Below are 13,682 nucleotides of genomic sequence, written 5' to 3' on the forward strand. Positions count from 1 at the left end.
CCCACTGCGTCGCCTGACAACTTGGCTCCTCCCTTCCCCGCGTGTGGCTGCGACGCGGGCCTCCAGTGCTTCTACATCCACAACTGGAATTACACCCCACCTATTTGAAATCCCATTGTACTTACTATTGCTCCATTTAGAACGGCACGCTGGCCGATCCGATCCTCGCCCCGACGCGTCCACAACGTGCCTCTAGTTGGTTGTGGTTGTCATCGTCGTGTGGGGTCCCTCTACCGACTGTCTCTCATTCACAGGCGGGTCTGGTTTCTAAGCCCTGGGCTGTTGCAGAGCGGGTGCACTTGGTGGGGTGTATCGTCCGAGGCGCGGTAGTGATGTGCGATTCATGTGCGTTGCTGTTCCCTCCCCCTCTTTCACCCGTTTGTGATTACGAGCGCATCAGCGAGAACTTGGGGGTGGCTTTTGCGGATGTTCGCCCTCGGGGACTGAGGATTCTAGAGCGGTGTTTCGGTATTCGGGTGTGTTATGGCGTTGAGATGCTGGGTTTTGTGGTTTTGTATGAGGATTAGGTCTTGGTAGGATCGGTGGTGTCGGGGGTCCCCGTTGCGGGGAGATCCTTCTGTGGCACCACTATGTTTGTGATTTTTGCGTGGGTTCTGTTGTGCACTCCTTGTTTGCTATCACGAGGGTACGAGGGAGAAGTGAGATCGGGGTCCTAGTTGGTGCTTGGCTGTGTAGGCATGATGTTCAATTGGGTTCGCTGGTACCTATGTGACGGTTGTAGTTAAACGCAGCAGGAATGGCAGCCTTGTCAGCTTCTTACTAACTGTATGCCTTATCCCCTACGTTTAGACCCTAATCTTGTTCGAACTCGTGGATCACGGTCTCGTTTAGCAGATGCTAAACGAGACCGTGAAGAAATGCTCGATCTAGAAAAGGATGAAGCCAATGTAGATCTTGGATCTGCTACATTTCTGTCGGCAGGACCAGTGAGGTTCTATCTTGCTGCATTCTGTTACACGAAGTTACGGGCCCTGGGGACAGAATTGGAGCAAGGGTGCTAGACATGGTGTATGGTAAACTGGATGTGGCGAAAGTGTGTTGACCTGGGTAGAATCACTTCTGAATGTAGTGCTAGATTTTCGAGTTCGATGTTTCAGGAGAAAAAGTTGAAGGTGACGACTTACACTAGAAGCTCGAGTAGCAAGGAATGGTTCGAATTGAGTTTATTTCCGTAGCTGCATTGTGGAAATGGAGCTGTAACTATATGTTTTCTTTGTTTAATTTGCAGGTGGAAGAGAATTTTAGGAAAATGAAAATGAGAGGAACATGGAGGATGCTATCTGTTTTGGCAATGTTAGCTTTGCTTTCCTTTTTTATGGTTATTCCTGTGGACGCACAAAACACGAGTAAGTCCTATACAACTTTCTATTACAAGTGAATTTGGAGTTTTCTAGCTTAGGACAGCACACGATCCATCATAGAGTAGAGAATTTCAAAAGATCTGCATTATCTTCTCATTATATGATACATTGTAGAAAATTAGCTGGTCAGGTTGCTACATGCTCTTCAGGAGTAAGATGTGTGTACATGTCTTAAGCATTCAGTACTACAGTGCTTTTCATAAATATGAATGCGGTGCCTAGTTGTTAATTCGGTATCAGCACAGTACTAATGTTGGAGCATTATATGTTGGTGTCTACATCATGGCAATCGCTTATCTGAATTCCCGAGTGTTGGCAATCTCGCATCTGATTTTGGTTGTCTTGATTAGGTACTACTCAGGCTCCTAGTTCTGGAGACGTATGTGCGAAATGTGACGCACATGCAACCTGCTATGAAACTCCTACCAGAAGGTTCTGCGATTGCCATTCCTTTTACTCGGGCAATGGCTACTCCTGTAAGTAAAATCATCCTGTGAATGAGAGGTCTTTTAGCTGAATTCGGATAGTTGTGAAATTGGGGGACGACGAATTGCGTAGCCGTATTGATGGTAAAGAGCAGGAAATGCAGACAAGGAAGCACTGGAACAGTTTTGGTTTTAGAGTATATAAAATGGTTGTCAGAGTTGTACTTGATTCTGCGTTGTGAATGTTAATGTTAAGCATGTCAATACGAAGAATTTGGCTTTCCGAATTTTCATCTTCATAATAGTAGAACCCCGTACTTGGTTACGCGCATGAGACCGTTCTGGAAATACATCATGCCTCGCCTAGTCCTTGCCACCTAGTTGTCTTTGTAGTTCAACTCCTTTAGTATGCAGTGTGCAAAGCTAGCATCATCGGGAATCGTTTGTGTCATAGATAGACATACCTACCGACTCGCCCTCCTGGAAATGGTGTTTTCTGCTCGTTTGTGTGGATACACCCATCCAGATCTTAACTTTTAAAAGCCGCTGCCCAAGTAGTCGAGATTTGTGTCAGCTAGCTTCCATATCCTAGTGCTGGAGGTAATGCTCGTCCGTAGTAGATTGGCATGTGTTGCATCTCCCATATTTTACCAGTATAGCCGATGGGCAGTTTCGAAACATGAAGGGGTCTAGAAGCAACTGCGTAATGATTCTTCGTGCTTCTTCTGTGAGCAGGCAAATTCGAAATGTGGCGTTTAGTCCTGTACGTGATTTTTTCAGTACTCGCATTCGTCTGCGTGTTCTACTTGTGTCTGTCATGCCTTGGATATAGCAGACGGTATCAAGAATCTACTGCTTATCCCATGCAACCTATGGGAAATGCCCCGTATGGTTATCCTCCTGGTCCAAATCAATCCACTGCGTATCCGGCTATGTATAGCTATCCTCCATTCAATGGGTACCCTCCGCCAGCTGATTATCCACAAACTGGATATCCTGTGAGTGGATGTCCTCCTCCTCCTGCCCCTCCTGCTCCTCCAGTAGAGCACAGTTCAAAGGTTCCTGGGCCTTCGGGGTCTGAAGGGATGGATAAGGCGCCTGGGGCCTCCACAAGTCACGCTGGACCAGCCCAGTAATTTGATTCCCCCTGGTGCATCAGGAACTCAGCAAGGTAATTCTTTGCCAGGTTGTAGCTTTCGCGATGCAATATTATCATCCATCAGATACTTGGAGTGCTCCTATTTCTCCGAGGGCTTTCAGGTTGTACAACAGTTTAAGTTTTTGCTATCTGACAGATTGCTTTCCACGATCTCGTAACATGGTTTATAGTTGCAGATCGTGTATATGGCAAAGAGTTTTACTGTATGAGTTGATCAAAATTGTATAGATGCTCTTTGCTTCAGTTTTGGACTCAGCGATTCCGAAGTACTTCTTCATTTGTTGTGGGAATTGCATTGTTTTAATTGGTTGGTGTTTTTTATGTCTAAGGCAATGGGACAGGAGTGGAATCTGGAAGTCCTGTTCCATGTATATGCAGAGTCTCCTGTAGGGTATGGTTGAGTAATGAATTAGGTCATCAAGAATACCGGGGCCACCAATTTAGCAACTTTTGCTCACTGATACTCCCGAGAAACGGATTCAATTTGATGTTACTGATTATTGCTTCACACATCCTCTCATGGCATTCGACCTCTCAGGAGATTTCGCGTCTCCTTCATGTCTGTAGATTGTGGCTCCATTTTTCAGCAAATGTACAGTGTTATACCTATGCCTCCATTCGGTATAGAGCATAATGTTGTGCATTTGCGGGGATTCATAAATAATGTGAATTTTCAATTTTCAATGTGTTACGCTGAGCTGGAGCCACACAAGCCAAGAGTATGTATTGATGACATGTAAAATAACCGTTCTCAAAAGGTCTTCTTAGTCATTTCAAATATTTGCTTGAGATATTACGTAAATTTTGTGAAAGTGTGATATTTCTAAAGATTTATTTTACCATTCAAAATTGTGCATGAAAACAATTTGTAAGTATTTTGTAAACTTTAAGTTTTAGATAAGCTATGTGTGGTTGTAGTCAACATTTTTTTCAACATTATCACCTATATTTTTATATAGGTTTGAACATATACAATATGTCAATGTAATGAAGAATTAATTATCTCTGCTCTAAAAGCCTTTAAATTAATTTAACAACTATAAACATTTTAATTTTAATTTTAATTAAAGCATCAAAACTAAATTTCTTTTATAAAATAATTTACAAAAGAATTCATCTAAACATACTAGTGCCAAAAGACATGTTTCATATGCACCAAACTTGAGTATTTTGCCATCCCAAAGTGAACATTTTCTCATATTTATGGTTAAGTCTATTTCACACTATATATCATAATAAAGAGGATCTTTCAGAAATATGCAACTTATTAAAATATAAAAATATGTCCATTAAACCAATTTACTTGTTTTGACAGACACTTAAAATTAATTAGTGGTAGATCTTTTAGAATAATAATTTCTATCTCAAAAAGTAGTGTCATTTATACAATTTGTTTCTAACCTATTAGTTTCATCTACATTGCCAAATTCTATTAGACAAATGGAGAAACAAATGGTTGTTCTTCTAGGCACAAATTTCAGTATGATTCATTCAAAATTGATTAACACTAGATAAGAAGAACCACAAGGAGAAGTAACAAATAGGTCATTACAAAAGCCTAAGTAATCATTTTCATGCAAAAAAAGACCTTTGATAGATTAATCAACACCCTTATTTGGCCTTCTAATTTAGCCATATGATGGTCTAATTTCAATCTATCTCTGTAGAAACTGGTATAATGTTCAAAATATAAGTTATCAAACTCAATTTCTTTAGCAATAATCTTTTGTTCCTCAACAAGAAAGTTAAGAGGGGAATGCTAAGCTTGATTTGTATTCATAGAGTTTTTTAAAGAGAAATAGTTGTATATTCTCAATAGATGGTATATATATATATATATATATATATATTTAAATGTTTCTTTAAATGCTTTTCAACTTAATTTTTATTTTATTTTAACAGAAAAAGACCATTGCTATCTAGTTAAAGCTCTTTTACAAAGAATTCTTTAAGCAAATATTTATAACAAAGGAAGCAATTTCATTCTCCTCACAAAAATTTAACAAGACATTTAGGATTTATTTTTCTTCCTCCTTTTTCTAATTTATAATGATGACTAAACTTAAGGTCCAATGACTTATAGTCTTAGATGACTCTAGGTACATAATATTCAATTCTAATGTGAAATGCTTCAATTCTAAGTATAAAAATTCTTTCTTATATAGACATATGGCACATGACATAAGATATGAAATCTACAACATGGAAGCATATTAAAATTATATATTTTTTATTATGCAAGACATCCACATTAAAAATATCTTTCTTAAAGGCAAAGAAAATTTACATCATATATAATTTTTCTTTTTTAAACTAAGTATTCTATTGATTTTATATGATTATTTTATTAATATATTTTTTATAATTTTTTTATATATATTTTTTTTATCTTGTTCTAACTATTGAAAAGCATCACAAATATTAAAAATTTTGTTTGTTTGTTTGTTTTTTTCATCTATTAGAGATGTATATTAAAAGAATAAACATGTCTTTAGAAAAAAAATATTATAGTATAAATTAAACATAATATCTTATAATTTATGTGGACTAAATGATTCATCTAAATTTTTCAAGTTAAAAAGGTTATATCTGTAATATTTCTTTAGAATGTAATATTATTTTTATTCAAGAACATAAGTTATGTAGCATAAAAGTTCAAGACTTCGAGAATATTTTATGGCCAAATGTTGGTTTTTTAAATTTTTTGAGCAACTTTTGGATATGTAAATAACTCTAATAAAGTGTGAAAAAGAAAAAAATATATCCTTATTTCTCCTAAGTTGAAATATCTAGTTGCTTGTATGGGTTCTTTACTTGATAATAAAATCTTGTGGATTTTATTTAAAGATATTCTAAAAAACTTGTAAGACCTAGTCAATGTTTATACTTCTAATAAGTACAAATATTGGGGCATAACATAGCACAACCTATTGACAGTGTCTCCAAATAATTTTTGTAGATAAAAGGAGGCGATTCAAACATTATAAAATGTGTTAAAGATAAATGTCTCTAATGTACAAGAATTTTAGTTTGTAATGAAGAAATTACCTAGAATTCTTTAAAAACACATCTTTTACTTTATAATTTTTTAAACTCTAGAATTGGAATGTTTTTTTTTTTTAAAAAAAAAATAAAATAAAATAACCATGTATGTAATATAAGAATTTTTATTAGGCTTGATAGATTTTGTGTAAGTTCTAACTTTCTCATATGTAAAAACACTAATTGATATAGATTCAAGAGCATCACTACTATATCCAATTACCTTCCAATAAAATTCTCTATTCTCTTACAAATTTCAATACTTACATATTTTTACTATAAAATAAATATATTTTTTTCCTAATGACCTGGATTTTTACAAAAAGTCCAAGGTATATAGGCACCAACCAGATATGGAGTATCTTTTATTAGTGGAATTAAATTATTCACTCAATTTTACAAATCTTTTTTAAATTAAGACATATAATAGAATTTTAAAGCACAATTGAAGAGGCACATAGAAACACACACATACACACACACACACACACACACACACACACATGTATATATATATATATATATATATACTGATTCCTAAATTAGAGCTACAAAATTTAGCTTAAAGTTGGCCTAAGACAAATTACAAGTCTACAAAGAATAAAAAATAGATGAATATAAATTCATTCTTGCATAAAATAGATGAATTTTGGAGATATTAATTTAAAGGATTTTTTTATCGTTTAAAAACTTCAAGACTTCAAAAATTCAAGACCATCTTAGAATTAAAAAATGAAAGCTTGAAGAGCTAAATTCACTATGCCATGATTTTTATGCCTCTCTATATTAAAAGATCACTCTACTAAAACTAATTTAATTGCCACCACTTCTACAATATTAGATAATATTAGAAGATAGATTCATAAATAAATGAATGAATTACACATGTATATATGTATATGTGTGTGTATATATATATATGGAATTAAAAAAAAAAAAAAAAAAAAAAAAAAAAAAACCCTTCATACATACTTCATTTTAGATAATATATTGGTTATCAAAAAAAACTATTTATCAAACCAAGGCATCAAAATAACCATTATTACTACTAAAACTGAATTTCTCCAAAGTTTTAATACAATATCTAGGGGCTTTTATTTTAAGCCATTTAAAAATTAGGATTCAATTATAAATTCTATAGATTGATTCAAATTACTTTTAAAGGTGTCAACACAATCATAGAAATAAAGTGAGTTTCTTATTACATCTTTTCTAATTAAAAAAAGAATAAGACAAATATGTCCTTTTGCTTCTTATTATTTTTTTATATTAGGTGAAATCTTTAATACAAACATCTAAAAAGAGATAAAGGCAAAAATACTAAATGGCTTTAATATATTGTAGATCTTTCATTAAAAAATAATTATTAAATATATGAATGATTTCACATCCATTTTCAAAGGAAAAGTATTTAATATTAAAAACTTAATCAAGATTCTATAAGAATTTAGTCTAACTTTTGAATTCAAATAAATTGGACTAAATTGGTAGCTTATTGATACTTTAAGAAATAAAAATAATTCCAATGGATTAAGAATCTTTAATATACCTTGGCCTTTATTGATAATCTTAGAAAATTCTTAGATAAATCTTTTAGATTATCTCTATATAAATAAGGTGTATATAATTTCTTAATCAATTGTATTAAATAAAAATTAAACTATTAATACTCTACTAAGTTCATGATAGTAAGAAGAGTCATTATACTTAATAATATTTTCTTATCCTACTTAGACTATTTCTTTCTTATATAGAAAAATATTATAAAAGCCATTCTCAAAATCAAATCCATAGTTAATAATTTCTTATAGAGAAACATACAAAGATCAAGTAGATTCCAAAGTAGTTTAGAGGGCTTGATATAAACCTAAAGAATTGGAGGATCAAGACTAATCAATTACAAAGGTGCAACTAAAGTTCTTCTTGCTTAGTGGGTCATAAATGGACTACAACCAAAAAAATACATTATTTACTATATTTTTACAATTTAGGTTGATGTACAAAAAATAGCTTGTCTTTAAAATATGGTTGCTTGAGTTTAATTAGGCATTGATAATTAATCATAAATGGAGTATAAGATCCAAATATTAGAGTATTAATAGGAAGATTTTGATAATTATGGTTTTTTTATTAGATTATATAATCTAAAATTTATTTATGATATTTGGAATAGATTTCTTTGGTGAAATTGTGTTTTTTCCTTCAAAAATATACATCTTAATTTTAAAAACACCTCATCACTTCATGGTCACAACCTTCAATAAATAAATAAAATATACATAAGAAGACAAAGAAATTGTTGTCTTTTGATAAGGTTAAGCAAAGTATAAAAATAAATAAAAAGATACTTCTTCTTAGATCACAATTTTATCTATTATTCTAAGAACTTGATATCATTTGATTTAGATAGATATTTCTACCCTAAAATTTAATGATTAGATACGACTTTACAAACTTAAAATTAATAGTCTTTCAATAATAGTTTTTTAATTTTTTAAATAATATAAAGATATAATAGAAAATATATGGCTTATATTATAAAAACCTATGAAGATTAAATTATATTGCAATAGCATACAATAAAAAAAAATACATTATGATGAAGACTTATCAATCAAATACCAATATCTCCATCTAGTAAGTCAAAATATTTAGTTGAAGGTTTTCTAAAATTTATATATCTAGCTCCAAAAACCATGCCTAGATTCTATAAGCATGAAATATTAAATTAAGTTATGGATTGCTAAACTAGTTGGCTTTTGACCTTAATTTATATATACATATATATATATATATATATATATATATATCTTAGAATAGGAATCTATTAATATATATTTTTAAAATTGGAACTCAATCTTAATAGAAGATGTCTCTTTTAATTGGCAAGACATATGGTTGTGTCCTTATACATGAAAAGAAGCCATGCTCATTTGGCTCATTTGGTGTAAAGTTATTGTTGTAAATAGATGGCAAAGAAAACCTACTTCTAAAATTGATGTCAATTATTATCTTTGCTTTCTTTAACAACAAGCTATACTACATAGATTTTAGGAGTGCTCTCAAGTAAGACAAATTTTGGATTGGGCTACCTTAATAATGTATAAGTTAACTACTAACTCTACAAAATAAGTTGACTATTTGGTTACTTTTTGAGAGGGCTATATGTGCAATCAAACTAAGCTTAATGCAACAAATCTATCTTCAAATTTGAAATGTAGAAAGACTTCTACACTAAGAAACTCATATAATAAGGCATCCTTGAATATGACAAGTTCTTTGTAAATCCACATACAAGAGGATTGAAACACATCTCAAAGACAAATTAATCTCTCTAAAAAGGTGGGATAAACTATGAATGTTAAGAAACATGGTTGGGTTTAGATTCAATACAATAATTCATTGGAACTCTAGAGTATCACAATCTAACATAATTATGAATAATATTCTACAAAACCAACATAGAATAGTGTAGCTTTTAAGAAGTTTTTATACTCTTATACTTTTAAGGTGTTAGGATACAAGGTACATTGTTTTGTACTTAACTCATTATAATCCAAGAATAAAGTATACCCTCTTTTGTGTCTAAAGCTTTATTGTCCAAGCCTGAGGTGGAGCTATCATCCTGTCAACCTTTCTAAAGCCAACTTGCCAAGCCCCAAACATCACATTTTTGTCTGCTGACTAGCCAACCATTGGTGTGAGTCACACAGCCAACCGGTGAGCCAAGTCATACCCCTGCTTGAGGAGAGAGAAGCGTACATTTCTGTGGAGACAAGTCTCAAAAAAGTTGCTGCAGAAGATGTCAGCGTTAGGTCATTGAGAGGCCAAATTCAGCGCAAGAAGCTACTTACGTAAGCGACAACGTCACGTGTGGGATTGGTTTTGGGCTGAAGTCCAAATTGTCCCTGTGCTGAAGTGCATATCTCCACAGGCAAATGCACAACGGTGGGAAATCAGTGAAGTCACCTGGCCATATTTCAGGTGAGTATATCTGCAGGAGTCGAGAATTAGAGTCTTGCACGTCTTAGAAATCACCCAGGTAATCACAAATCTGAAGTGGAGAAAAATGGTTACTTTCATTTCAATTTTCGGGATGAACCCTGGCTTCTGTGGAGAAGGTCCGCAGAAGCAACTATCCACTCCCGATCTGCTACGATCGTCAGAGTGAGAAGCTTAAGGGCTGAGGGGTACACACTACTCTGGAATACTGACTACTTTCCCTACATTATGATACATGCATACTCCAGACTATTGCCCTCGTTCGCTGTCTACAAATCTAATGAGACAGACCAAAGAAATAATTTTACTCTGATGATCTACCCTTACTGTTGAACAGGACAAAATGCTCTTGTGCCTCCACGGCGAAGTCCTCTAATCCGAGACTAAATGTATTGTATGACTACAAATATGTATAAGGTTATGTAACAAGCAAAAGGCGAGGCAAATTGTTAGCCTCCAAAATTCACGATATGTTAATCAAATTAATGATACATCAATGAGGCTGCTTCTTGAACGAGAGGCTGAGTGGCATGCATGTCATTCTGTGTTCTATGAGACTCTTCCTCCCAAGGCTGGAACGTACGTCCTTCTTCCATGTGGCGCACGAATGGAACGAACAATCTCCAATTTTCGCTGTGGAATAAGCTCTCGCACATTCTTAAGAAAGTGAAAGCAGACATCGGTTCATAATGTTCTTGACAGTCGCCTTTCTCGTTCATTTGCAACCTTGATTTGCGGACTATCTGTTCATGCGCCGAACTGTCGAATCTGGGAAGAGCGTTCTCACCAGCCATTGGAATTCCTGTTTTCCGAGTTGCCAATGCCACTTGTCTCACCAATCCTTCTGGGCTGCATAAGGCATGTGCTGGTTGTTCGAAGTCTCGCATTTCAATGCATGTGAAGTTGAGGGTAACGCCGTACTTCGCGAACATCTGGGCAATGGGCAAATATCCATCCCTCGACCTAGTGTTATAGTACCCAGCGGTCAGCTCTGCGGCATGGCTTCTTGTACCGTAGTGCCAATGAATACCTGCGACTTTGCCTGAAATAACAGCACCGGTGCCTCTGAAAATCCCTGTGGCCTCTGACAAAATGCGTTCACCGTGTGCCAAAAGCATTTCAGAATACCACTCCATGAAAAACTGCCCATATTCTGTTGACCATGTACCATCCTTTTTAAAAAATCCTGTTTCTTCGGGCCACTGATTGTAACTGCCAGAATCATGAGGACCACCAGAACCCCATGCGGGCTTTCCCACTGCGTGGGCACTTGCTTTCAAGCTCGCAATCATGTATTTGTCGTAAGACTGAAACTCGCCAATGCCTGGAAAACGCCACCTACCCTCACTCTCCGGATACGAAGGATATCGAAGCTCACCCGCTGGCCCCATTCCGCATTGTATTTCCTAAAACAATTAAAGCAAGTGTCAGTGGCGAAGAAAATGTCAGTAGAAATGCAAAGAGTGGTGCATTTGTAAAACAGGTTTCATATCAATTGCTCTAACAGGACATCTTCACTGTCATGCACAACACCTTCACAGACACTTAAGTGATAGAGATTGGGAAACATACGATGATGACATCTCCGAGGAGATCTTTGAAATTATCCCTAAAGCTCCTCATGAAATCCGCGTAGCATTGAACAGGTGTTCTACCCTGCAAAGCGGGTACGTTGTCTGCTCCCAAGGAAATATACTCAGCATTGCGTCTGCCCACCCTGTCGGTGTAGGCCAAGTCTGGATTCTTCCGCACTTCCTCCAAAACCCAGGGAGGAAGAGGCACGCTGCACACACATATCCTGTTGTAAATTGTCTGTCGAAGGGCAGAGCAACCGAGAATTTTCCGCATTTCGCACAACTCATATTCTTGGTGTGTGGGACCAACAACGACATTTGAACACAGCATTTAGGCAACGTAGTGCCATGCATTGCTACATTACAATGAAGATAATCGCACACGTTGTCGATTTGTTATCACAATACTTACTTGCAACTATCACCAACGTTGCCACCGCACTGGTGGAAGGACATCACTGCTTGCACCTTCAAACCGTGATTCCTCACCATATCAATCAACTCCCGATATGCAGACCAATTGTACTGATGAGGACCATCCTTCTCAACGATCCCCCACCAGACATCCATCATAATCCCCTCCACGCCAGCAGATTTTAAAGCCAACAAAGATGCGTTCATGGCACGGCGCCTGTTCAACGTATTGTTCATGTTCACACTGTCCAAGGGGAGCATCACGAACACGGGCACACCGCCACAAACACCTCTGCTCGTTGGCGTCTCGTGCGTCGAGTGCTCTATCCATTCTTCTGCTGTGTTCTGCCAATCAAGAATCGATCTGTGCTCCGGAAACATAGTCTCCATCTCAGCAAATTGACTAACTCTCAGCTCAGCCATAGAGACGCCAGAAGTGCTTGAATGCTTCCTCCACCATTCATCTGGAAATGGAGACGCAGAACTAGCAGAGAGAGGCCCTGATGTTGATTGAGCAGCATGTCCATCGAAATGCTGCCTCTGAAGGCAAAGAACGACTGACGCTGGTTTCCGCACTCGCGTGCGCATCACTTCTACGCTGTCACTAGGAGAGGATTCGGATTGCGAATTATCAGTGAGCACACTGCGACCTATAAAGCTATTTGTCAAGATGTAATTTCCGCACATAGCGTGGGCCATTTTATCTTTTTTTAAAATGGCTATTTCATTCACAGTTTAGAGTAAACTTTTCCAACAAAATCTTACAAACTCTTTCAACAACAAACTTGTGTTTCACACAAAGTCGACAGTCTCTCTAGACAAGAAATAAGCCCTCGACACTCCAATGTCAAAATCTCCCAACCCGCTCTAACTTCACACCACGAACAATTTCCGTTTTTTTCGGCAAATATTTTCTCAGGGGGGAAAATCTCTCAAGATCGGATCAACAGTTGTTGATCTCCAACACAAACCAAATATGACTTCCACCTATGTTCAAAAAAACAATACTTGCATGCACTACGCTATGTGCACAACCACACACTCAACTCAAGCTCACACCAACCCTACGCATAGCAATCCTGTCCCGCCATCCCCACGCAAAGGCGTACCAAATTTCTCAAAACTGAACCTCCAGCAAACGCCACAAATATTTTCACACAACAACTCCGATCGCACCGCACCCCTTCTCTCCCTCGAAAATCTAATACAGAATGGGAGGAAAGAAAAATCAAGAGAGAGAGCAGCAGAAGAGAAGAAAATAAAAGCTCGAGACAACAATGCTGAACCTCCTGAATAGCTTGGAAAGACGCGGAGCGGATATATATCGAGAGACTAGTGCGAGGAATGCTTAGAAGCAGGCGCAGAAATGATAATAACCACAGGTGAGTTGGTGCTCGTGTCGGGCCCGATGTTTTGCAATTCTCATGGCCACGATCTAACCCCTGGCGCTTTATCCGTCTCCGAGCTCACCGTACAAATCAATTTTTTTGTATTTTTTTGTATTTTTTGTCCTTCAGACCTACCGTCGATCTAATCCACTTACGGCGCCTCCTCATTTACGTCGCTGGTTCGGAGCCGCGCTAGCTGCCAACCACAAGCCCACTTCGCGAAACTAACGACGACCGTAGATATATATATATATATATATATATGAATATATATCGTGTGTCGTATATAAGGATAA

General features: G+C 36.4%; 2 protein-coding genes across 2 annotated transcripts; one reads left to right on the plus strand and one right to left on the minus strand.

The window, feature by feature from the left end:
• Positions 1-307: 307 nt before the first annotated feature.
• LOC112283163 (uncharacterized) lies at positions 308-3,209 on the plus strand. Its single transcript, XM_024521547.3, has 4 exons — positions 308-476; positions 1,250-1,367; positions 1,733-1,858; positions 2,543-3,209. The coding sequence occupies exons 1-4, from the start codon at positions 333-335 to the stop codon at positions 2,941-2,943; spliced, it is 789 nt and encodes a 262-aa protein (XP_024377315.1). The 5' UTR covers positions 308-332; the 3' UTR covers positions 2,944-3,209.
• Positions 3,210-10,068: 6,859 nt separating this feature from the next.
• LOC112283876 (beta-amylase 3, chloroplastic) lies at positions 10,069-13,370 on the minus strand. The gene is made up of 3 exons (XM_024523176.3): positions 11,997-13,370; positions 11,583-11,793; positions 10,069-11,416 (listed from the first exon to the last, which is right to left on the minus strand). The coding sequence occupies exons 1-3, from the start codon at positions 12,695-12,697 to the stop codon at positions 10,493-10,495; spliced, it is 1,836 nt and encodes a 611-aa protein (XP_024378944.1). The 5' UTR covers positions 12,698-13,370; the 3' UTR covers positions 10,069-10,492.
• Between the last annotated feature and the right edge of the window lie 312 nt (positions 13,371-13,682).

The sequence above is a fragment of the Physcomitrium patens genome, chromosome 6 (genome assembly GCF_059467195.1).
Source record: "Physcomitrium patens ecotype Gransden chromosome 6, ASM5946719v1, whole genome shotgun sequence".
NCBI classification, from domain to species: Eukaryota; Viridiplantae; Streptophyta; class Bryopsida; order Funariales; family Funariaceae; genus Physcomitrium; species Physcomitrium patens.